The sequence below is a fragment of the Sparus aurata genome, chromosome 21, assembly GCF_900880675.1.
Source record: "Sparus aurata chromosome 21, fSpaAur1.1, whole genome shotgun sequence".
In the NCBI taxonomy this organism is placed as follows: domain Eukaryota; kingdom Metazoa; phylum Chordata; class Actinopteri; order Spariformes; family Sparidae; genus Sparus; species Sparus aurata.
The window spans coordinates 16,056,437-16,083,253 of NC_044207.1; the positions used below are offsets into that span (position 1 = coordinate 16,056,437).

At 41.2% G+C, this 26,817-nt stretch overlaps 1 protein-coding gene across 14 annotated transcripts in view; it reads right to left on the reverse strand.

Annotated features, from left to right (window-relative positions):
* The window catches only part of LOC115573034 (receptor-type tyrosine-protein phosphatase mu), a 179,065-nt gene that overhangs the window by 121,411 nt on the left and 30,837 nt on the right, over positions 1–26,817 (reverse strand). For all 14 annotated transcript variants that reach the window (XM_030403640.1, XM_030403639.1, XM_030403635.1 and 11 more), the window contains exons 2-3: positions 15,176–15,298; positions 3,615–3,889 (exon numbers count right to left, since the gene is read on the reverse strand). In XM_030403640.1, the coding sequence (XP_030259500.1) occupies positions 3,615–3,889; positions 15,176–15,298 (398 nt within the window). The remainder of the gene's footprint in view (positions 1–3,614; positions 3,890–15,175; positions 15,299–26,817) is intronic.

Sequence of the window (26,817 nt, forward strand, 5' to 3'; positions counted from 1 at the left end):
ATGTGTTGTATTCTTTTGCTCAGACTGTTTAAACAACACGTTGACAGCTGCTTGAAGCTTTTTATTAAAACCTGTTTTTGTCTCTTCTTGCTGCACAGGTGCATTCCCTATAACCACCTTAATATTGCTTTAAGTAACTTGTTATCAGGGTTAACACTGATAAACAGATTTTCTGATAAACTACTCTGTAACTCACACATGGTTTAAACCTAATACCAATATGAGTATTTTAGTTATAATAATTATAATTATAATAATAATAATAATAATAATAATAATAATAATAATAATAATAATAATAATAATAATAATAACAGCTTCTGTAAGTAGTTACTGGTCACTCTGGATTTTCCACAAACCACCATGTCAGCTATTTTTTCATGTTGACAGAATTGTTGTCATTGCTATCTATTAGAGAATGTGTCTCTATAAAAACTGTTAACTGGTGTAGAAATCTCAGATGTAATTACCTGAAACTTTAAAAAATGAAACCAAATCTACCTGCTTGAAAAGATACCACAAGAACTAAGTGTGAAAACGTGTTATTTAGAGAGCCAGTCATTAAGTGTAAATTTAAACGGAATTTCTTCCGTGGGAAGTGGCTGCTGTTGCATTTCACAGTTGCTCTGTGTCTAATGTTTCCGAGTTGACATGTTTGTTGCCATTTCCGACAACATAACCTCTGAAATCAAGTGCAACTGCACTGCGTAGCACCAACATGACCCTATTTTAAGGGCCAAGCTCTCCTCCAAAACAAATGGTAGTAAGCCCCGACAGAAGGCGTGTCCCAGCAGAATGTCAGAGTTATGTACTTGCTGGTCTGCAGTGTGATAAAAAGGGAAACAGAATGCCGGGCCCTTCCCAAACCCAGGGTGTGGTGCAGAGACCATTTACACCACACACAGTCGCACTACACATGTTTTGCATGCCATCATTTGCTAAATATAACCAGTGATCATCATCCAGTGAATGGTATATATTAATGGATATGTACCTTATATGGTGTCACCCAGAAACTTGTGTCCTGCTAGTCATAGCGAGGCAGCACACACATACATCTCTGAGATTCCCTTTGTAGCCGAGGAATGTGGAGGAGGAGATAGTTACCATTGTCATCTGGGAGGCAGGATGCCTTCAGATAAGGCTGTCTAATTATAAATTTCTTTTTTTGTCTCATGAAATATGAAAGTGAATGTCTTGGGTGCCAATTATGTCCTCATTACAGGCTAATTTAAAGGAAATTAAAAGGCCAACCACTCCATATATTGCCACCAGACAAATGAACTAGACCCCACTCTCTAATTGAAATCCTTTGTTTGTGCAACAGACATCAGTCAGCCTGCCTAATAGCTGTGATATAATTGATTTCAACATCAGTGATAGTGCGATGCATAATTGGGCCTGACCCACAGAGTGAATATATTCACATGGGACGAATGCTGTTGATGTCACGGGAAGGTTCACCATTCTCATTTGTCAGAGAGACAGACAGTGAACCCTACATTCAATGTCTACATCACCGCACCTGCTGTCCCTAAGGGACTTGGCTAAGTACTACATTACAGCAGGATTGATTAGCTCTGCCATAAGTTCTAATGAATCAAAATCAAGATAGATTAGGACATTTAGGTTTTTCTCTCATTGGCGCACTGCTGCATATCGGGATAAATAATGGATGTTCATCTTAAACACTCAGAATATAACTTGAGCAGGGTATATTTAGATGACGCATCACATTTGCTTGAAATCATAGTTGTTTGTGTTCAGCAGTTTTGGAAATGCATTGCCAATCTCAATTAAAAGTTTTTGGGATGACCTGACAGAAGAGTAATTATCAAAGGCTGAAAGGCTCATGATGACTAAAAGCCTTACCGGTAATTAAAAAATAATTTCCAAGTATCAGGTGGCTTCCCTTTGACAATTGCGTAGGTTACTATGCAATTAAAGATACCTATAATTAGTGCCATGTTGTTAATTAGTGACAATTTTAAGCATTGGTCTCTCTTTTTCTTGACTGAGCGTGGTGCTAAGATCATTAGCATCCTCGCATTTACCCATGTTGTCAGTTTGGGTCCGGAACAATTACAAACACAGACAGACCTTCCGCTGGGGTTTGAAAGGCAACAGATGCTGGGAATTTCCCTGAACACACTGGAAGGCATAATATGTCATTTGGGGCCTCGACGCTCACCCTTTGTGCAGAGATTTGCTGAAACACGGCACGAACAGTATCTCAAAATGTTTAACCGTCACTTAGCTTCATTTAAAATTCAAAACAATACACTGTCTTTGTTTGAAGGTGTTGATTTGCTTGTGGCACTGGAGAAGCAGCTGAAGTCAAACTGTCTGAACATTACGCATTTTCATCCAAAATTTCATAACAGGATCAATAAATGATTGGACTTCAGACTTCAATTTTCAAGGGTAACTGCACCAATTTACACATTAAAGTGAGCGTTTGTGGCTCGAGACGAAGCTGCATGAAATTTGATAAATTACCTCCAGTGATGTCACTCAGTGGCTAAGTTGTGGGTAATGTAGGCTCCATGTTTTGAGAAGAAAGAAAAATATGTGGATTATGTCGATTATTTGCTTTTAAACTGTCAATAGTGAGTCCAGCAGTGTTATAGGAGTGTACTGCTAGACCAGCTAACTGCTTTTAAAATAAACCTGGTGCCTGCATTACCCACAATGCAATTTAGCCACTGAATGACATCACTGGAGGCATTTTATTGACATGCAGTTTCCTCTGGAGCCACAAAAGGCTTTATTTTACTTTTTCACATATGAAGTAGTAGAAGTATGTTTAAAGTAGTACCTTTAAACACACTTTCAGGTGTAAAATTGGTGGAGTTACCCTTTAAATGACTTGAGCCTTAATGAAAACATTATATCAGACTGATTTTGCATCTTTTTCTCAAACAAGGGTCACCATCCTGCTAACACTGAGTATTATTAGTAGATGTAGCACATTCTGTCAGTCATCTGTTGCCCTCCCCCTCTTCTTTCTTTCTTTTGTCCATGTGCCTCTCATTATGGCTCCTATGTTGCATTCAGCAGTGAGAAACCCAGCGGTGTCCCTTGTTAACTAAGTTATCAGGTTTTCTATGATGAGCAGACAAGGAGGACTCCCCTCAGCTTCACTGTGGACCAGCACTGCCAGGCCATAATGAAATAATTCGCCAAGGGACTGCCTCCCATTGGGAGGTTAAGGGGTCTCTCTGCATCAATTAACATTTGGTGGACTCGTGGAACAAGCCTGGCGAAGACTAATAGCCAGGCAAGTGTGAAATCACCTTGCCCCGGCCAGCAGTCATGTGCATTGGTAAGTGAAAATGAGTTCTCAGAATTGGAAAAAGAGAAGTGGCTCAGATGATAGGGGAAGAGAACAGATTGCCATGGATACCGAGGTAGCCCCAGAAATCAATAATCTTAGGGTTGTTTTAATGGGCTATTGTGCGATTGTTCGCAAATAATAAATGTGTCTTGCTCCGCGAAGTGAAAAGGCTTCAACGGCTTTAGCTCGACTATAATGGCTGCTTACAATGAGCAGCCTAGTTTTGAGATGAGACATTATGCAAATAGAAAGCTGGATTCAGACTACACTTTCTCACCTGGTAGAAGTTGGGCCAGTAGGTGCTGATGGCCAGCTCTATCTGTCCCCAGGAGCGAGTGGCTGGACCTGACACGTTCCAAACAGGCATCCCCATGGGACTGTTGTTTTCTTTGATATACACATTTAGGTGACCTGGGTGGCTGTTGTCTCTGCCTCCGATGTAGTAGTGGAAGGTAACGCAGTGGGTGTCATTCTCTCTCAGCTGTGGTGTCAGCAGTAAGGCCTTCTGTCCTGCAAAGCGTCCGGACGTATTCACCATCATGAAGGCTGAACCTGCAACATGGAAAAAAAGTTTAATCTAATGACTGGAGCAGGTTTTATCCAACATGCAGTTCAGTGGCAGGAAAACTGATATTCACAGAAAAAGCATCTGTCATAATCATCCGGTGAACTACATTTTATTTTCAGTATTTGGAAATAGAAAAGACTTGAAGTAGTGGTACCAATGGTAATCTATCATCACCAGAAAGAGGTTTTAAACAACTCACGGTCAGACAAGACAATGTTGTCTGTTGGTCTGTCCACCACTTCTCTTAGATGATGTATCCTAATATCTTTAATCATCCTGAACTTTTTATCTAGCATCATCACCAGGGCAAATTCTAATGTGTCCAGTACTGCAGTTTATGACCCAATACCTGCAAAAAAATAATGACTCCGCTGTTCCTAGTGTTTAATTTTAACTAGCAAATGTTATAATATTTTCCCTGCAGCAATCAAACCTGCTGTGCCTCAAAGAGCTGCTGGTGTGGCTTTAGACTCATAGGAGGGCGAACACATAGGATTGAATAACAAATATCAAAACACATAATATTTCAACGCAATAAAAAGGTAAATTTTTCAAATTTGTAAGACAGCTTATTGTTGAGTTCAATTCCAAACTCCAACCTATAGTCGTCTGCATTTGACGAGTTGGGAATAAACTACCTTACAAATTGGACCTTTAATGCTTTTTAAGTAAACATGTATGGATACACTACTGCCCCATTTCTCATGTTTGAGTATCAAATTCTACATCTCTATGTGTTTGACATTCTCTGTATTGCATCCAACACCCACTGACTTTCCAAAAGAGGCAAGGCAGGATTATGTGTAAAGCACCTTTCAACAACAAGTCATAACAGCGGCACTGAATGAGAACATTTTCATAAAAACTCTGTGATTAGGTTTTGAAACTTGATTACATGGAGTGTCAAATTGTTGATGGTGAGGTAAGGCAAATAACAAATACTATCTTGTCAAGTAATATATCTTTAAAGTCAGCTACCAAAGACTGATGTGGTAGTCTATGTGGACCAAAATACTTACATAGTTACACAGGACCTGCAACAACTCTGTATATCTATGCATGTGGATTTGATCCAGTAACGTAACTTGTATATGTTGGGTTTACAGGCAGGTGGTTGCAACAGAAAGATCTCAGAATCTGGACCTTAGGTTTAACAGTAACTAAATAAAAGGACCAATCCTAAGTATGCAGGAAGCAGGTAAACGAATCTGCTGAGACCTTTCCTATTAGTGCTAGAAGTTCTAACATTAATGAGAAAATACTCTTATCTTTGGATTGATAGAAACTCTATTATAATTTTCATTCATCAAAATACAATGACAATACAAGACTCATCCTACAAATGGAGGATGTTTGAGAACAGTGTTTTTATCGCTCAATGACGGAGAGAAGGGAAATGATGAGAAATCAATAAGTTAAAATCTATTTGCCAACCAAGCCCCATTTAGATTTTATCGCTTGGTTCAATATTAAAGGTTAATCTAATCCTCTCCCCTCTTGCCAATAAAACACAAGTGAGAATTATTATATTGGCAAACTTTCAAGGAGATGCAGAACACATTCTATTTGTCATCATCCTATTTAGCTTGGCTTGGTAATGAGATGGCACAAATCGTAACAGCATTTGAGACGGCGCCAAAGAGGCTCGGTTTATGTTGAAATACATCTTTTTGGAAGTGTGGAAATGATTGGAAAGCACATTTTGCTTAGAGGTGAGACAAACAACCTGTTAGCTTTATTCTCATGCATGCAAGGCAGCGCTGAAAGGCAATGGATGCGAATCTTTGTCATTAAATTTAACATCTGGTGGTTCACTCAGATATGGTGTTAAAAAGGGTGAATAACGTCAACTAAATCAGCAGGCTCGATCCCCGAGCGCATCAACCGAACAGCCTCTCACAAAACCCTATTTGCTCCATCAATGACTCGAGTTTGCCCACTTGTCTTGTTGTGCTGCACTTGTAACGCTCACCAATTCCATCTGTCTCCAGCTTCAGATAACGAGTGGGGGCTCTGTCATGTTTACACAATGAAACAGGAGGAGAGGGAGCAGAGGAGGAGGAGGAGCAGTGAGTTGTGATGACACTGAGTCAGCCTCTACGGCTTTGTTTGTCAGGTAGAAGCAAGTTGTTGTTTTAAGGATCTCAACATGTTTGGGCTGCATGAGGGGCTGTATTTTAATATGAACACACTCCCACACATAAGTGAAAACGTGAGCACAAACCAGAGAAACCCAGCTCCAGCACAGTGCTGATGAAACCAGTCACGATAAGCTGACACGGACAACATTTGATTGTGGATCATGTGGACTAGACGGGCCACAAATACAATACATGAGGTCCAGAAAGTATTGTATATGAAAAACAAAGGAGGCTTACCTCTAGCTCTAATTAATTCTAACTGTCTAAGACTCTAGTGAGTCATTCAAGGCCAATCATAATATCTCCTTGTGCTTACAGTAAGTTATTTTTCAATTTGGGATTAGCCATCATAGACTGTATAAAATTGTGGACGGGGCCACCGTGATTTCCCTTACTGGTATGTCGACTTGTTTTGGAGCTTTGAGTTTGGCGTTTTGGCCGTCGGCATTTTAGTTTTTGGTGACCATATTCGGACGAGAGGGTAGAGCTGGGGAGGATATCCGAGTTGGATCTGACTTTGAACCCCTGGGAGAGTACCCAAGGTAGTGACTTGCCAATCACATGGTAGCCAAGCCCTTAAGCATACCTTATCACTAGTGACTGAGACCAAACACTCATCAGGACACTGTTTACTAATACAAATCAAGTGAGAGGTAGGGTCATTTTCTCATAGACTTCTACACAATCAGACTTGCAACCAGAGACACCCCCTGCTGTCAACAAGAAAGACTGTAAGTTTGAGGCACTTCTGCATTGGCTCCACTTTTCAGATCCAAAAGCTTTTATAAAGTTTATATCAGCTTCTTTTTTTTTGATCGTGGCTTTGCTGTTTTATAGATTTTCCTGCACAGCATGATCACTTCATGATTCACTATTGTAAACAGCACACTGCTGTTCTCCCAGAGCTTTGTAATCTATTATTCACATTCAGTCGGTCTCTGATTCAAATGATGAGGCTAATTATTTCTGAGGCTATGCAGGAAGTTGTGTAGGTTACACGTAGAAGGGCAGGAGAGGAGTCGACTTTGAGACACTTGTTTGTCCAACCTCAATCAGGTGTCTCTCTATGAGGGCTTCGAGGTCTCTTTAATAACATTCAGCCATCTGCTCAGGTGCCCAGAACATTCTAGTTTTTTTTTCCCCCTTTGAGGCATCAGCAACCCTTGGTGTGATGCGAACCAGCACTAATAATCAGTTGATGAATTGTTCGGTTGTAGCTCCCGTTACAAAGACAAAGATGCTGGCACCATTGCTTTCCTCTATGATTACAGCAGGCTGTTTACTTTTCATTTCAAACAGCCACGTTGTGACAGTGTTGCACAGGAGATTTATGCACAGCCATGCTCTTTGTTGGTAATTAGAGATGAAAATATCAGAAGCCTCAAGCGGCATTTGTACATTTTCCAACTCCCATGTTAATGAATTAATAATTAAACAATAGGTACCCTTTTAAGCAGTCACTTCTTGTTTAATAAAGCTTAATGCAGTGGCCGCTAGTTTTCACATGCAATTACTAAACAGAAAGACACGTAAATATTAGAGCATTTCCTCCCCACTACCAGGAAGATTGCAGAACTGTTGCAACAAGACTGAGAAATCGCTGTCACCGAATTTGAGGCCTACAAATCATCTTGATTTGGGTCAGCGAACTCGAACACAACAAGGGGGAAAAGTCTTTCCTTCAGTCACTGTTGACCACCATAAATGTAAGAATCCATTATTTCGGTGACAGCGTGCCCACCTAATCGTGCTGCCATCGTCACTGTCTAAAGTGAAGAAGATGACAGGAAAACACTGATTGTCATTCAGTTTCTATGCTCTCAGAGCCTAATGACCACATACTCTGCAGGACCTGCTGCACCATGACAAGCTAATTAGCCAGCAAGACTAAGAGCAAATTATAATGACACTGTGTTAGTGCTGTGCTAATGTGCTAGTGATGCACAAGGGTGTTTTCTCTCCCTCTCGTCTCCTTTCTCTATCTCTTTTGCTTTAACAATGACGTGTTCAAAACCAATTAAAAATAGAGAGCTCTCAGCACACTCAAGGCCCGTCTTCGCGACTCGGTAAAGGCTAGGGCTCGGCTATTGTCTAAGGTATTCAGAGGAACAGATTTATTATTATTCCAATGTAGGCCACCTTCACCTTCCATTACAATGATGGCTGAACATGGCGAACATGGAGGCTGGTATGAAAAATGAATTAGTGGAAGATGAAGCGTTCCTGCTGCAGATGCTACATACATTATTTTGCTGTTCAGAAGTGTAGGGGAAGAGCGCTGAAGTTGAAATGCATGACTTCATTATGTGAAGATATTTTTGACATAATCAACAAGGACATTGTGCCTGGATGAGGACTGTTACACAGAAATCATTAACCATGCATTGATTATCAGACAATTCATTGTCAGAGGCAATAAATGAGTGGGTGGTTCACATTTAGCTGTGGCCCCAAAATTTCATAGACCAACTTCAAGTCATTTGTCAACTGTTTAATTATGACTAAAGGGGAACTCAACAGGTTTTACACATTAAAAACAAGAACAACATCCAAAACTTTAATTTTGGAAAACTTATCAATTAAACCATCATGAGGCTGCAGCATTGCAAGCTCAATAACCGGTCAGCATTAATTAAGTGTCCAGGAGATGGGCTTCCATCAGGTTAATCCTTTGACCTACCAGCTCACTCACGCTGGCAGAGCAGGTTGGAGTTGGTCACAGCTGGTATCACTCCATATGGGAAAACAAGTTCCTTCAACTGAGAGCAGAAACTGAACATTTATAATCAGTCAGGAATTAAATACTTTAATTTGATGGTTTTCTAGCATCTAATCACCCCATTAAAGAACTTTTTAGCGGCCACTGGAACTTTATATCCAAGCACATGGGAGCTAATTTTTCTGTGCACTACTACTCTGACATTATCTTGAGAGAACACGCGCAAAAAAAATAATGACTATAATCCATCGAAGGACTAACAGAGTAATATACGGTATGAATTCCTGCTTTTATGAAGCATGCAAACTTAATTTAGAAATGACAGCTTTCCAGGATTACCACAATTGGACAATGCATCAAAGTGTCTTTCGGGTCCGTCTTTATTGTAGTCATTGTGGAGAGCAGGAAGAAGTTCAGGGTTGGTTGAGACCAGTGACCGGAGACAAACTTCAGATGAATCCTATTAATCCGTGTTCTATTGCATTCATGCCTCCATGTTTGACTGGAATAAAAACCCTGAAGATGCTACTCAAAAAAGACTAAACAGCATCCTGTGTGCGAATGAGATTTATCTTATGCACATATGATCTGATTTTTTCAGGCAAAGTAGGCATCAGGAAGCAAAACACTCTCAAGCTGGTTAAGAGGCTTTTACTTTCGCCCTTGGATGCTTCTCTTATATAAGACAGGGAAGTCTACTTAAGGGGAGTTCAGTCAGATATAATTTAGTTCATACAAATAGGGTACTGTCTAATCCTAATCATCAAAGTCTATAGGTTGAAGGTATTTAGATTAATTACGAGTTGAGTGATGGTCTGAGCAGAGCATATAATTTGCAGTAATGACTAGCGCTCATTATTTCTCCTCCATTCAGGTCCTGAACTCTGTGGAAATCATTATGTGGGGGAAATCAGAATGAAGGGGCGCTCTTTAAACCCAAACCCTCCAGGTCTCATTTGCTAATAAAATTCACAGAGGTCACCGCGGCAGAAAAGCACCGCTGCCGCTTCGGAAATGTCAATGAAGACAGGGCTATTCTCACTGTCTGCCACCAATCAAAAATGCTCTCGCTGTGAGGGTTAGGCTGTTAATGTGAACAGCCGTGGCCTCCACTCAATTTTCCAGAACTTTCCCAGTGTCCTTTGAAACATGAAAGGGTCTGATAAAGTAACAGTGAATAAGTTTGGGCTCTCCATATGAAGGACCTGCCAGGTTTATTTGACGGTGTCAGACAGATTCACCCGAAACCATCCATCATGCGCAACACGTTGCGGCGCTGTCATTTTAGTCAGGTGCAACAACTGACCCTTATTATGTTCCGTGACAGCATCTTTTGTTGCCGTGTGTCAATCAACGGCAAATCTTAATGGCTTAATATGTCATCTTAATATGCACCACGCACTGTTGGCTCTCCACTGCAATAAATGGGTCAGATAATAGCCCATTTGCCTGATACAAACCACTTACAAAACGGAGAGCGTTCACATGTCACCTAGCTGCATCATTAGCCGTAATCGTACATACCATGCACACTAATGGGGGAAAGACACAGTATGCAAATATGTCCTCCATCATGACAGTACAAGTGTGCTGTCATGGTCCTGTTTATAGTAATGCATGCAATCCTGTTTGTTCAGACCACGGTACAGTCCTTAACCCCACAAACATGCTACATTGAAAATGGCAGTCCGTTGTCCCAAGGAATTAATTCACGGATTGATCAGATGTAATTTGCTGTTCGGTTTCATCCCCTAATCATATAATGGGGTCTCTCCTTAACCTCACAACCTTGCCAACACCGTGCAAGGTGTGATTTTCACACAAAGTTGTGAATGGCCCAAAAGCAATTAGCTTATTTTCACAAGACGGGGCCCCTCCCTCGTCAACAGCAAATCCCATCTTTTGCTGATGTGATTTAAATTCTGATTAAATTTCTGACGTCCTTCAGTCAGTGGGTGTTCTCTCCTCTCATATTTTAAGTGGCCATCCTCCTTCTCCTCGTCCATTTGAACAGCACACACACAGCCTCGTAAACAACATTGGTTGTCCAGGTAAGGTGGACGGGCTTTGTCAATTCATTACCTCCTGATTAAAATGGTCATAAAGGTGAACCATTTGCCTTTTAAGATGATCCGTCTTATCCGTATGCAGTAGCCGCACTAGGAAAGGCACCCTTCTGGGTTCAAGAGTGAGCTGCATTTGCATGAACGCATTAGCAACCTGACAAGAAAGCAAACAGAGTAAGAGAAGATCACCGTTACCCTGCGAAGAACCACATACTGCCAATCCTTCACTATTGTCTAGGTGTCATTACGGACCAAGGGCATGCTATCAAAACAAAGACCTTGTGCAATAGAGAGACAAAAACATTCAATTTCTTTCCCGCTACATATTTACAGCAGATATTAAGAATACAACAATAAGTCATTTAGCCCAAGCTGCACTTGCTATTGTGCCTAGCATAATACAAAAACCCTAATTAATCTCAGTTAGAGGACCTTCTTTCTCCTCCTCCTCTTGCCATTATTCCCCAGAACGAGTCTCAGGGGGGGAGGCAGGGAGCAGCAGCCTACTGCTGGCAACATCCATGACACCATCAGAGAGGAGGCAGCTTCTGCACCAGATGGGGCTCACTAAAAAACAGCTTCCTTCTTAATGGCATCTGGACAACCCCTCCCCTCCCCTACAGCACCGCACTGCAAACTTCCTCACGGTTTCTTCATCCATTCTTCTCTGAGACAACTGCACCATGTTGGAGAAGTCATAACAACAGAGGGCAGGGTTTTTAAAGCGATGACACAAATGTATCTGATTCAAGTCTGGTAATTTTTATTTTTTTTCAAATAATAAGCAATCCAAGCCAATTTTTGACTCCGACAGAAGTGTGTCCAGTTTTATTCTCCAAGGCTGAATGAGCGTTGGCTGTGTGGGTTTTATTATCATTGTCCAGGACAGATGAGGCTCGGTGGTAATAACAGGACTGACAGTGACAGTTCTGCCGGGGGTTTCTCCAGTTGGCTCGGGAGAGGGAACACACAGGGGAGTGCCCAAACAGACATGCAGAGCCTCAGAACTGGGCTGAGCCACTCTAAAGGAGCCAAAGCATGCAATCAGAGCTGTGCGGAGGGATAAACAAGGCTACTCTCCATCCAGACGTAGCAATTAGGTAGGGATCGCATCGTTGTAAACAACCAAGAGTTTCAGGCACTGCTCATCTCTTCTTCATGTGACTGGAGGGCTTGTTTTCTTTTCTTGTTGCGCTTCACTTTGCTTCTTTCCCTCTTTGGTGCTCTTTTATCTACATGATGGGAGAGAGTCAGGCCAGTTTGGTCTTTGGTTGCAGCATGAGCTCTCGCAGGATGAAGGAGAGTCCTCAGCGGGGTGACATCAACTTCTGCACGGGGCCTCTCATGAGTTGTGTGTTCTCTACACTAAGCGCACTGACACGAGCACATTAATGCAGGATGTCTCCTATTTGATAACATGTTTTTTGTAAGCAGACAGTAGACAACATGTGGCGTTCGAGTCTGAATGTGTTCAACCTTTAATAAATTTTTAGAGAACTAAATAAACAGGTCTAGCCCATATTTTTCCAAATTGACAACTTCTTCTTTTGGCATTTGAGTAAAAGCTAAAGTATCTAGACACAAATAATGGAGAATAAACCTGACGGAGAGGAACATAGGTGCTGGATGAGTCTACAAATCCTCAAATTAGATTTAAGGACGTTTTTTTTTTAAACATTAAGTGCCAACAAAAATTCTCCCTTTCTACATTATCTGCTAATGGCAGCTACAATATGGTATCATGGCAATTAACTTTGGCTGAGATATAATCGTGAATGTATTATTGAGACCGTTACACTACTGCGCCGTTTAGCCTTGCTTCCTTTCTTTTGCCACGTGACAGCGGAAAATTCTCCTGCGCTCCAAAAGCATTTTTTCCCATTAAGCACCATTTTAAAAGAGATGGCTGATAAACTGTCAGTGAGGCCTATGACTCTTTGGAATTTTGCTATGGAATTTTAAACCATGGAGGTTTTCATTTTGGAAAACTTCTCTCGAGCTCAGAAAAGTGATTTAAAAATACGCGATGTTGCCACAATGCAAAGAGTATGGGCTGAACGGGAACTTGGGGCTTGGATCTAATACCGCAACACATCTATGGGTATGGTTAGAGCTAGAAAACTAGAATATTTGGTGAAGGTTTGTAAAAACAACTGTGAAGAAGTTATGGAACACCATCCTGATCTTCACACACTTACTTAACAACCACACTACATTAAAAGGACATGTTCAGTCATCATCTACTCACCCTTATTCTATATAACAACAAAGTGTTTTTCTTGGTGAACTTATCCTTTCGAGGGCCAACTATATCCTGCATTGGCACTCAACATTGGTTTCGGATCCAAGTCATAAGGTGCAGATTTGTCCAACATTCAAAGGGATACTTGGATTGGAGTTTATGTGAGCTAGCTGTTAAAACCTCTAGAAGGATTTAATTGAATGTTTTCGTCATCATTTCAATCATAAATTCACAGTGACATTAGGAACACCTCTATTTGGACAGACATTGTCTACAACCAATTTTAAAAGTGTTTGAGGTAGCAATGCCTTGTGTCAGGAACAATCTGTTCTGTGAGTATGATAAGGTCGTTTTTGTGAAGATTCATAAGTACAGGTTGAGAGTGAGACAGCAATCAGAGGTGAGATAGCTTTTCCACCAGTCAGGCTTTCACATAAATGCATTTCTACCCATCAACACCCTCTCTCCGGTAGCCCTAAAACAATTTCAGGCGTCAAGTACACTACATTTCACATCCCTTTCAGTGCGGTCAAAGAGGAGAGATTACAATTTCGCACGGCAGGTTGAGTGCTCACACTGAGAAATGGAGAAAGAGCCGCAACCTGTTAATTACGCACAATTCAAGACACGCCGGTAGAAAACAAGCCCATCTGAAGTGCACTCAGTCTACGAAGCACAATCAGGGACACCTCTTAACCAGACATGGGATTTTAATCAGATATGTTAAATTTAGACCATGCGCGAGGTGTTAATTTGTAGGTCAAGGCTTTTCCAGATCTCACTGTAACCTTTGCCCAGCCGCCGTGTGTCCCGACATTAATCAATTGCGATAGAAAAAAAGCAGACACTTCCCCCCCCATGGAAAGCAATTTCTCCCGGGCGGTGCAACACACATCATCCTGATGTACACACAAACAGGACTGGGCACTGGCTGCTTAAAATTAGTGAGGGCCCGCTAATTAATTCCCCCTCTGTCACTAGGGGGGGCCCGGTGCAATCTATCTGTGATGCAGCCTTTGTGAGATTAGGCATCAGATAGGGGAGGAAAACAATATCCATTAGTTTGCAACGCTACCTTTGTTATAACACGGGGGGAAAAAAAGTCTTTCCATTAGTATAATTCCTTAGGTGCCTTCTGCTCAGTGGCGGTGATATCTCTGCATTTCAAATCAAATGAAAAGCGATCAATGGAACATTAAAGAGACAAATTGTGTGCGACAGACACAAAATGCAGGGAAAGCATTTTAATGGATTTCAATATGGGGGGCTGACGAAAAGGCCGCTTTAATTAAAAAGGGATCTGAGTATTTTTATATCAAATGTCGCTTTTGTCTCAGTCCACGAGTCTGTCCCCTAGATCCTGTCTAGCAGACAATCATGCGGGGGAGAAGTTGTGTCACGTTGATAATGAAACAGAAGGAAATAGTGCTGAAACTCTAGAGAAGCAGGTAGAAGAGTTGTTTTCTCTTCAATGATCACGCTTCCGAAATCGAATAGTACATGAACATACTGCATAAGCCGTAATCAATATTTATAAGTCTCTAACAGGAAGTTGTTTACATGCAGCCTTACAGTATATCCCAATTATAGTCAGACGTATAGCCTAATCAGAAAAATGCCCCATGTAAACACCTAAATCATCAGACTGAGCTGGCCATTTGGAGATGCATTTCATTTTGGGAAGAAAAAAAACAAAAACATTTGTCATGTAAAAGCTCTGTCAAATTAGTTCCATGTTAGGAGTATCTATAATGATTACGCTCATAGCGTGCCCACTTGAGCCAAGTAATATTTAGGCTACTATTTCAAGGATACACTTCACCAATGGCAGACGCATGGCGGCTAATCCTTCTCCATGTAATAAGAAGGAGCAGCAGATTCTGATTCACATTTAATCGGATGTGTTTTAGAAAATAATATTCCTTTGTGTGAAAAATAATCCTTGCTCAGCACAGAGCACTGCTTCTTACATTAAATAAATAAATAAATACATAAATAAATAGACAGGGTCAAATGTGCAGACTATTGCAATGGTGTACTCTCTCTGTATGGTGATGGTTTCATCATTTCTCCTCTTCGGAAGCCAGTGTCACTCTTCTTACCTGAGGGCATCCATGGATCTGATGAAGGCTTCTCTCTGGTATTGGCCTGCTCCCAGTCAAGGTCATCGTCTCTGCCTTGGCTGTACCCGCATGCTGCCAGCGGCTTCTCAAAGTTACAATCGCCTGCGACAAAAGGAAGAAATGTATATGGTTATACAGTTTTTTCCATTAACTTGCTGCTCAAATGAATGAATATATAAATTAAATCCCCCCTCTTTTTTTTTCCCCAGCGGTATTCATAATGCAATATGCCAGACAATGAGATGCATTTAAGTGAGACAGAGTGAAGGATTACTGTAGTAGGCGAGGCACAACATACATTACCATCATTAGCGACACGGCAGTCCAATTTCACAATGACAAGTATGAAGTGTCCAAACTCCATCATCGTTAGGCATTATGTTCCAAAACTGCACCACCATCAGGGATAAATTGATTTATTTTCCTTTGCCGGCCACAGAACTTTGCTGTTCGTGCGCCCTTACTCCACGGAGCCACTCTAATCCTTTTTACAAGCTGCTCACAAAATGACAGCAAGCAACCATTAGGGCCAGGCTTCAACCAGGCTTGGCGTGTGATCGATTAATACAAATTCCCCTTTTATTCCTCGCACCTTAAAGGCCACGCGGAGAATGTGAGAGTTGAGCTTTTTTTTTTTTTTTTATTCCTTTCTCGCCCCAAAGTGCCTTTCAATCCACTCATAAATCTACAAAAAGAAAAAGGCATAGCCAAAACAAGACGTTGCAGGAAAAAAAGGAGTTCATACCGAGTCAAAGAAAAAGTGTGAACACAAAGGTGGCTTTTACATGGCGGGAGGTCGATTTCAGAGACGGCAAAATGATATTACGCAGCCTCAGACCCATTATTACATTGGCTCGCTGCTGATAACGTATGCACAATATATTATCATGCCTCTTGCCAGAAAATGAATCTGAAAATGTTTGCTTGCTCATTGCTAATAAGTTTCTAAACACAGATGACATACAAATTTTATTGCCTCTCTTGTAATGTCCCTTGAGCCAGAATCTATGCCAGGCCAAAACTAATATCTCATCTCTTACAAGCTCCCTCTGACATTCTGCTGCATAAAGGCTACAGGCTGGGCTTTTTGTTTTCCCATTTATCTCTCTGGTGACATTTACAGTACACGTGCAAATGAGTGGCCAAACGAGGAGAACACAGGATAATTAATATCCAGCACCATAGGGCAGCGGCTAATGATATATTTGCTGCTTTGTCTGTTTTTTGAGGGGGTGGACATCGAAAAAAGGGAGTGATTGCCGAAGCATCACAGGAATAAAACAAGGTTGAGGAAGTGGTGAGAGCATGTCCAGAAATTCATCGCCTACTCAAGCTAAACCCGTCACCGAATAAAAATGTGCTGAGGATAAGAAAGCCAACTGTAACATTACCTGTGCGTTAGCTAGGGTGTACTGCTTAGTGCAGAAAGAAGCTAACAGGGACCGCCAAAAAAACAAGAAAACCACAGACAGATATTCAAGAGCTAGCACAACAAACCATAACAAGAGACCTACTTATACTCACAAGGAGTTCAGACTCAAAGAGATATGTCCATGTTGCTCTATATACGCTAATGCTGAATTAAGCAAGGAGCAAACTTTTACGCTAACAGCTCACCTCGGTGAGTTTGAGTAATGTTATGTCTATTTTAACCGCTTTATTCAGCTCCAATTGAATCTTCATATCTGTATTGTAAAGTTTCCATGCAAGCTAACTCCCCGAACTTGTGTTTAACCCTCAACATACACAAGCTGAGGATGTGTGTCAAAGTTGCTGTCAGCTAACATTAGCTAGCTATAATTTGAAAAACACTTGAGGCTGATTAACAAACAATGGGTCCTTGTCACAGTAGTAAACAAATCACAGGTTTAAATATTGAACTGACATCATTATTTATGGGAGTTAAAAGCCCTCTCTTTCCTGAGGCTACCATGTCAAAATGTCTGCTCTGATGAAGCCTGTGACTGATGTTAACGCAACAGTCCGACATGTTTGTCGGCAAAAAATGTGATGGCTATTATTTAGGCTAAATTTAATCTTACTTACATCTCTTTTTTCAACAGTTATATCCAGTGTTTAATCTTGTTTTAATGTACTATACTGTACTTAACAGTTTAGAGATACCCACACTACCTCACTTGAGCGATTTCACTTGATGCTAGCCTCCTTTAGACTACTTATAGTATATTGTAGCCTACTTTTTAAATTTACTATCTGTCTATTTCATAGTTTTAGTTATTGGTTACTGTGCACATTTAGATTAATACAAAATACAATCAACAAATAAATGATGATGCATATTTATAACAGGTCCCACCTTTACCACTTGCTATTTCTCAGCAATCCTTACACAGCGATGAATAATTGAACTAATAACACAATATTTATTATTTAGAAATTGTCAAATTTGGCGAGTACTTTTACGTTTGACATGTTCATTTTGATGCTGATACTTAGCCTGTATAGTTTTTACAGATGTTTAAATGCCTGACTTCTACTTCTGAGTATTTCTAAACAATATAAAGCTCTACCTTCATGGACATTATATTTTCATTATCTATTATTATTATTCATACCGTGTGTGTCTAATTGTTTCTCTTTTGTTTTTCTAAATTTCCATATTTACCTCCCAAAATGTTTATCTTCATACACTTTTGTTTTTCCCTCCAAGCTATTATGCTAAGCTCATTAGCATTCTTTAACAGCTGCTAACTGCCATCGTATAATTGGGTGCAAGTAAGTTCATTATTCTGTGGAGGCAGTTAAGCAGTGGATCCACCACCTATAGCAGCACAATACACAGCCTGTTCAACCTGTAAAGTTAAGAGTTTTATAAATGTGAAACAGCAATAACAGGTGGCCAAAAATGTATTCCCGAGAATAGCAGAGAACCTGGCTGAGGAAATCTGAATAAGAAACCTTTGTGAATCACCACCACCATGCCCTCGAGCAAGGCTCTCAACCTCCAACGGTTCAGTGGGAGCTATTCCATGGCCAACAGCGGGGAGCTGTGGTTGTCCTCCACCTCCCTGGAGTGACTGTGTGAAATTCTAGTACGAGTATGAGGGCGGTGCTGAAAAAGAGCATGTACTTCATACTCTGTCAACTTTTCTCTCTTAAATAAATAAAAATGTTAGAGTTGCCAAGATGTAACTTGGAGAACATTAACATGAGTCTTTGGCTGCAGCGGCATGGAGACTGGCTCCGTTCCATCAATATTTTGACTCAATAGTTCCAAGATCCATTGCCCTGCGCCGCCCACCTACCTCTCACAGCATGGTGGTGCTCAAACAAACCCAAAGAGGTGGCTTTTATTGGTGTTTGATATTCAAATCGATGGCATTGGCGAGGAGCAAAATGTATTCCGAGTCAATGGGTGACGGGAGTGGAGGGAGAGTTTAAAAAAACATGCACTGAGCAGATCCCATTCGCCGTTTAATTTTCAGAGGGTTTCATTTAACGAAATGTCAACTCTGTGTAAAATAATAAATCAGGAAAATGAGAGGACTGTGGCTTCTGTTGGAAACTTCATTCCCTTCAAAGCCATCGTTAACAGATCTGTTCTATTAATGATTCTTGCATTGCTCAGTTCATTTAAATTCAAAAAGACATTAAGCGAAGAGAACACAGTTCACTTTTGACTGTATATATTTTCAGAGGCACTGCATAGGAAGTTAACAAAGTGTTCAGCGTATATCACCAACATTATGTTACACGGGCCACCTGCAGTTCAACCTGTAGCTGTAATCTGTATTTGTTTTAGTGGTATGTGATACCAGAAGTTATTACGGTGACAATTAGGAGGCTTTACTTTAAGAGGTATAATTAAAAACCCTTAAAGAGAATGTAGTGATTATAAACCATTTTACAGTCTCTTGGTAACTCCATTTTAATTGATCCTCTATGGATCTCAAAACAGTGGGTGGAACAAACCCATACTGCTTTATTATTGACAACACACGAAGAACCCTCCACGTTCGATGCTTTAGCTGAACTATTTTGACCAATAAGACAGGCTAACAGGGTGTGAACATGCAATAAATCAATTTGCATCGCTTTGATTGTTGCATAGGGCTCTTGCTATCAGAGTCCAGTATCGGAACATTCACCCAAGATGCCTGCAACTTGTTATTGAGCTGCTGTAGCACTGTTCTGCCCTGAGGGCAAACATCGAAGCGCCTCGTTCGACAGAAAGCGCATGTCATCGCAGCTTTCATAAACATGTGACATCACCATTGTAAGCGCCATAAATCAAAAACAAAGCATATCACCAATCACATGTTGCACGGCGCCAATACAAACGGCTGCCTCTGAGTCAGGAGACTGTACACATGCATGCAGATGAAAGCATCAATCAATAGCGTCATAATAGTCCTTCTCTCTGTAGGAGGTTTATATCGCTGCCAGTGTGTGGCACAACCCCCATATAATCAGCCTCGACAGCTGCTGAAATAGATATCCCAACGAGAGGCTGCCAACTCTCTGAAGGAGATTTAACTTTCAATAAAAGCTTCTATGAGGTGTGGGCAGCCTGGGACTACAGATGAATGTGCTCCACCCTGTCAACATTCCCCTTTCAAGAGAAGCAGGCATCTTGAAGCTAAAAAGGTGGCCCCAGATATGTCATGAAACAATTTATTCCTGAGTGAGAACACACAATAGTCTTTATATTCTCACGCAGAGTGCATTTCAAAGAAATCTATCCATCTTTTCCTGGACTGAGCCAGAGGCCAGAATCAATACCTCAACCCCTCAATGCTGGAGCCAATTTCTCCTAAAGATTTTCAAGTCAGACTTAAAAGGCCTTTTGTTATTGCACCTGTAACAAAAGTAAACTTTAAGCATTAAAAGCCGTGTGCTTTGTGTGAGTGCATGTGTGTGTCTGTGTTGAAGTTTGGTAGTGGAGTGGAGCGCTGTGCATGCAGTACTCTCTCTGAATGCCAACGAATGAATGTGGGAAGGACTGTGAGGGTGAAAATAGAATATAGAAAAAGCAGATGTGTGGAAAGGTGAAAAATAAGGTGTTTTTGAAAACACATTAGTTGCATTTGCTCAGGATGTGTCTCCTTGGTGAGAGCTTAATCGACTTCGATGGGTTCTGTTTTGTGAATCATATGCTTGTTTGGTGATTAACATTTGTTAACCTCTTTCACTTTTGAAGAATACTGCCTTCCTAATTTTGGAGTCTTTATTACTCAGGGCTTAATGAAAAGACACAGTTATTTAGCATCAAATTCGAGCCTTGACTGGACGCTAACCACTGTTTGCGGTCCTTTACTTTTTCAGCCATATTAATCAACTTCTTTTTTAGAAGGAATAGTTCTAATTATTTGCTTTCCTGCCGTGAGTCAAATGAGAAGATCAATACCAATCTCATACGAAAAAACAGCAGTCCTGGGTCAGTCCAAAGGTAATAAAATCCACCTAGAAGCGCCTCTTAAGCTGGGTGATGAACATGTTACATTTAATATTGTTTATTTCTAAACATTATATAGTGTAGGATCAAATGTAAGATTTCCATTTATTTTTCAATTATAAAGCAAGTCTACTTGCAATACGAATAATGTGAAAGTATCAAAACGCTTAATGCAGAGAAATGCACACGACCAGCATTCAGAAACTGTGCCTTTAACAAGCTGTAAGGATTTCTGTTAGGTTGTGATGTCACAACTATACCTTCACTACCCTCAGCCACGCCCCCAGCATGGCCGTGGTTGTAAAAACAAAAAAACACCGGCATAAGTGACATGGAAAAACAGTGGGTGGTGCTTCCTCAGGCATGTGTGAGCTGACCAATCAGAGCAGACTGGGCTTTTCAGGACAGGGGCCTTAAAGAGAAAGGCACTAGAAGGGCTGTAGCAAAGGATAATATGACAAAAGATTATGTGCTTTTTGAGCATTAACTCATGTAAACATTTTCTAGTTGACACCCAAGATAAAAGAATGGACCATGAAATGGTCATTATACGGGCCCTTTAATTCATATTAACCTTTCAGAAAGAAAGCAATTAAGCATATTCCAAAATGTTTTTGTGGGTTTTACTTTTGTTAAACAGCACATAAAAGGAGAAAAACAAGACGACTCGAAGGTTTCCAGGCAAAACATCAACTCTTGACTTTGAGGGTAGAGAAAATCTTTGGCACCTGTACAATAATTACTAGCTGCTTCATAATTAGTGTTCATTTACCACACAGTAATTTTGAGAGTTATTTTCTGAATGGCATGTTTCAGAGCAGGCAAATGGACAGCAGTATCGATGGTGTGGCGTGTGACTGTCGCTTGTATGGCATCAGATAGAATATCCTCCCAGGGAGGTTACTGAGCCCCTTTCCAGCATCACCACTGCTTCGGTCCCAGTGGCAGATATCATTGCTGCAAGACCTCCTTAGCCCCTCTGCCAATTCTGCAATTACCAGCCTTCCAACCTGCTCTGTCTGGCTAGAAAATCGCAGGTCTGCTCCTTGCCCCAATCTGCCTCAATGTCTGCACTTGTTTTAACAAACATCTTGTCTGCTGGCGTCCCCGCAGACTGAAACCACAAGGCAATCTTGGGTAATTTAAAACCAATGTCGACTATCTCCCTCCACCACCACCAGTTTAGAGCTCCGGATTCCTGCAGCTAAGCCCCTTAGGGACTGATAGGCCTTTTCACTCTGGCCCTATTTCACTTATCTATTGGCAGCTCCTGCCAAGTCCTATCTCTGCACTGAATTGCATGTATATATACTATCTGTTTGGGGACTTTGAACTGTGGGATGGGATTTAGACAATCAATCTCAATATCATTATCAATCACGTCTCGCTGTTCACCACATTGATTCGGGGGGAAATAAAGAACTTGGAGTGGAGATTTCCACTGATAATCTGCCTGGCTGAGCTGTGCACTTGTCAGCAATGTTTTCCAAAACAACACCGACAAATCACATCTAGTGTGATGGAGCAAAATCAGGGCAAAAAGCAAACATCGCATTTGTAAGTTTAGACAGTGAAATATGTCAGATGATGTATGACACTGTGAATATTTTTGACTTTAAAATATTGTGCACAAATTCATTATTAGGAAAAACCCTTTGGCACTTTATGTGTAGCTCAAAACCACCTCATTATAAGAAACCTCTTTGCCTTTCCGGGGCATTTATTTATTTATTTTTTTTGACTTGTCAGCCAAATATCAAGTTGATGAATGTGCTTTACATCAGGAGTACAACATAGTTCCTGATCAAATCCACCCTTGTGCCTGGTTAGACGTACATAGGAGATGACAGGCAGCCTTTCTCCTTAGATATGCTAAATTTTGACAGATGATTTTCAAGCTATGTGTGCCAGAACACGGCTTGACGTTCTCTTCCACTGCGCCTGTCAAGAACTTCCAGTAAATTACTTCAAATCCATCTCCATTCTGTACAACCTGCCAGGCACCAATTAAGATGAATATGGAATCTAAGTCGGAGACATGGAAGATCCTTATTGTCATTTTGCTCTAAGCAATAAAAATGAGGACTTTAGGTCTGACTGCACAGGAAGGATCCTGTGGTGATAACATCCAAAAAATATGCTTATTTTCTTCTTCTTAGCTAAAATCCATTCTGAATCTTTTTCAAACTTTTTAAAAGGGAGGTTAAGGTCAAACGATATAGTTCATTTACATTAAAAAGAAGCAGAGCAGAGCTCCAAGTGTCGAAGATCAGATTGAATCCAATCTTAAGACTGAGGACAACCACCTGCTGTGCTTGGTCTTTAGCTTGCAGACAGCTGGCTAAGGCACAACCTGACTCTGGCTTGTCAGCAGCGAGGCTGGTTAACAATGGCTTCTCCTCCTATTGTCCCCGGCATCCTCATTCTTGTCTCTATCCACAGAGAGAGAGGGCTACAGTCTGTCTGTCTCAGTGCCTCTGCCCTCCAGAGAGAGAGAGAGAGGGGGGATAAGGAAATGCTGCTGTTTCCTATTCAGCTTAATGCCTGTTGATACACTGAATGGCAGCACGAAATAGGCTTGTTTGGCTTTGCATTTTTTTCCCTGTGTTCAACATGCCCCCGGAAATGATATGGTGACTGAGCATAAAAGGCGCTCAATTAAAATGACTGTTTATTTGTTGCTCAAGTTGAAAACTGCAGGAGGAGGAGAGGGCGCATTTTTGATCAGCGAGGTGAGGAAAAGCTGAGAAAAACGCTGAGGCTTTGATTGTCAAACAAAAAAACAAAAAAAAAACAAAGAAACATCCCGCTGTGTCTGACTGCCCCGGTATTGTTGATGTGTATCCTGTGCTGTAGAATCAACTCAAGACGGTTTAAAGTGGAATTAACCCTCTGCATCGATTCACAACACAGTGGTGGCTCGATACGATGAGGCTGGAAATTAAAACTTCCTCCGGTGTGGTTTCACATTTGATCCAGGTGTGATGGGCCACTGGTCTGAGCTTCAATCAATGAAAGACAGTAGAAGCGAGGAGAGAGCTCCCTGGTTTCCGGAGTAAAATAGATCCACACTTGGACAGGGAGCTTTCTGAAAGAGAAAAAGGAGTCGGAGCCATGCCTGTGCTCAGTGCTAAACACCCCCCTGGCTCACTCCAACAGAAAACAACATTCCCATCCCTCAGTGGATGACCCTTCAGACTGAACCCCTTCAATCCTCCCAAAACCTGCTAAGTCAACAAACCTTTGAATTCTGCCCGAAGAGTGTAACAAAGACGGGATGAAATGCTAATGTATCTGTAGCTTTTCCCCCTCATGTTCTCTCCGACTTTCCCAGAGTCTAATTTGTCAAACATGCAAGTAACAATGCCAGAAATTAGCCCAAAGGGAGGTTTCCTCCAGAGGAGAGAATGATTATGTTTGATCATGGAATAAACAAGAACATTAACATGCTTTGTTGGTTTTCCAGAACGGGAACAAATGGTTGTTTTTATGTGTGGAGGAGGGAATAATTCAAGGTTGAATGTCAAAGAATTAGGAAATCACTAAAGCTAATTAGAAAATGTAGAAGAATAGAAGAAAGGTTGAATCTATCCCTCTTGAGAAGGAGGGAGAATCTAGGCCACCAGGCAAAGCTTGGGCGTTCAGGCAGAATTATCAGCGCGATGAAATATCAGTACTTTGCTTTTTGTGTCCTGACAAATCGTCAATCACATATGCCGTGCGTTTAATCCCTCGCCACATATCAGCTCGCAAAGTCCGACCAACACGTGGACAGACGGTGCACAGGTGGAAGGTGGATCCGGGCCCAGGTGAGAGGTTACTGTTTGGATCTGAGCGCTGCCTTAACATGTGTGGCTGAGGAGATTTCAATCCCAGTGGGAGCTTTTTTCAAAGTGCCGTCTTAGGGTCTTCACCTGCGCACTTCAAACACATTCAGACCCTTTGTTTCTCCTGCTCAAGCCCCATAAATCAGCTACCAGAAAGAAAAACCCCGTGGCCAGGCTTAATCCTCCTGGGTCGGGGCAGCGAGGAAGGCATGAGGCACATGAGCCCCGTTTCAAATTTACTGCGTGTGCCGAGCTCTTGTTGTGCTTGGCAACAGGAGAGTCTGCAGACCGGCCAGTGTGAATCTCGAAAAACAAGTGGGAGGAATACTGTCTGCGGCCTCACTCCTTCCAGACGTGACATTTTAAAGACAATGTAGATAATTATATCAATTAAGATCACCAGCAGCACTTACCATGGCATGTCTCTCCCTCCAAAGCACCTTATAATATCATCCACATCGTTCTGTCTCTGTAGCCTAAAGCCATTTTCAAAACTGACATTGCAGTCCAATGCTACTGTGTCAAAATGCTACCCAGTATGCTGCCCTTTTTTTTTTTTTTCAAAATAGAGGAGTGCTGATTTTAGCATTTTTAGAGTCAAATAAGCAAAAACCGTAGGTGCCTTCACGAAGAATATGTTACTATAGTTTAAGAAACTTATGCTACATTTCACTCCTGACTGAAAACCCCCTGATCAGTGTTGATTTACTGTTCTGCCAACATAATCCACACGAGAGAATATCTAGGTTGATCTGTCTGTTTACTAAACTTGAGCTAGCAGCAGGTTAGCTTAGCTTAGCATAAAGACTAGAAACAGTGGAAAACATCCAGCCTGGGTTCATTCAAAGGATACAAGCACACATACACGAACAAACTCCCCTTAAGTTCACTAATCAACACCTTATATTCAGCAACCTCATAGAGTCGGTCCTATATATTAGCTTGCTCACAAAACTGACCTTTGCAGCTGATAATATAAGCAAACTCATTGTGATTTTAACCCTTTATAATACACTGTATTAAGGTGATGGTCACGTTGCTGTAGGTGACTTATAGTGCGCAAGACAATTAGAATGTCCGTATGCAGATTATTTTAGCAATCAGGGTCGAAAAAGGTACATTGACAAATTAAGCATCATCCATCTATACAAGTCTCTCTCCTCCTTTCCTTACTTTTCTAAGAGGAATGGTCCTTGGATGGCCAGAAATACACTAATATACTGTGATATTAACAGCTGTTTGATAGAATCACAGGGCAAGATCTTCATTTAACCTTAAAAAACTTATAACCAGGCTTTGCATACCTTGATTAGCTTAAATCTCCACAGTATGTCTTGCAAAATTAGCAACTGTTACTGCTTGCTGCACACGTAGACATCAGGATAACAAGATCTCAGTTCTCCTATTCTTCCTGCTGATGCCCCACATCTTATTGCCTGTAGTTCTTCAGTTTGGTATCTAATAAAAACTCATGGGTTCTTTATCTTTTTGGTCATGCAAAGTGTGGTACAGCAACTTTTAGGCGTGTATCTGTTGTTTGCTAGCAGACATGGAATCCAAAGTCAATGCAGTGTGATGAATTGTTTTCCCATCCAGACGTGGGCGGGACTTAATTGTGTACCGTCTCCATATACACTGGTATTTCTTGGCATTTCTGAGTCTCAGATGGTTGGCTGGCAACCACACAGAGGTTTTTGCACAGATTAAACAAGCGTGCTATAACGTGTTAATCAGTGTGCTTTAAAAGGTGCTAATAGGCATATTTTCAGATCGAACAAAGGCTGGCAGTTCGCCCCGTCTTCTGTCTTAAGGCTAATCTAAGATAGCTGGCTGCTGGCTGCACTTTCATTTTAACCATACACACCTTAGATATTTTTCTGAAATGACATCTACGTATTATATCCTCAGCAGCAAGTGCATGGTGCGTCTTTGACAGAAGTGACCGCGATGGAAAACTGAGCCGTCCACAGGCCGCAATCGCCTTCACCTACCAGCTCCTTATGATTTAAAAAGGAAATAGTGGGTGAAGTTAAAGGAACAATTGCATTTTGGTGCTAGTTTACGCTGCTTTACCAGCCTGTCAATGACTTTCTTAGAATCAAATATCTGCTCTTCGCGATTCAGTGCAGCTAACCTACATTTAATATGATAATGCTTGTACGGGTCGCCTCTGTGCGTTGTGAGTGACAGAATACCCTGAGACGTGCTCGAGCTTTTTCAGCTGGTTTGTTATCAATTCAGACAGTCAAGTGGTATGAATAAGTCACGGAAACAAAGGAATTCCCCGACACTCATTAATATTATTAATTTTTAAATCCAATTATTGTATGACGGCTCGTGACCTATTTTCTGATTTAAGTGTCCTATCAAAACCTAGC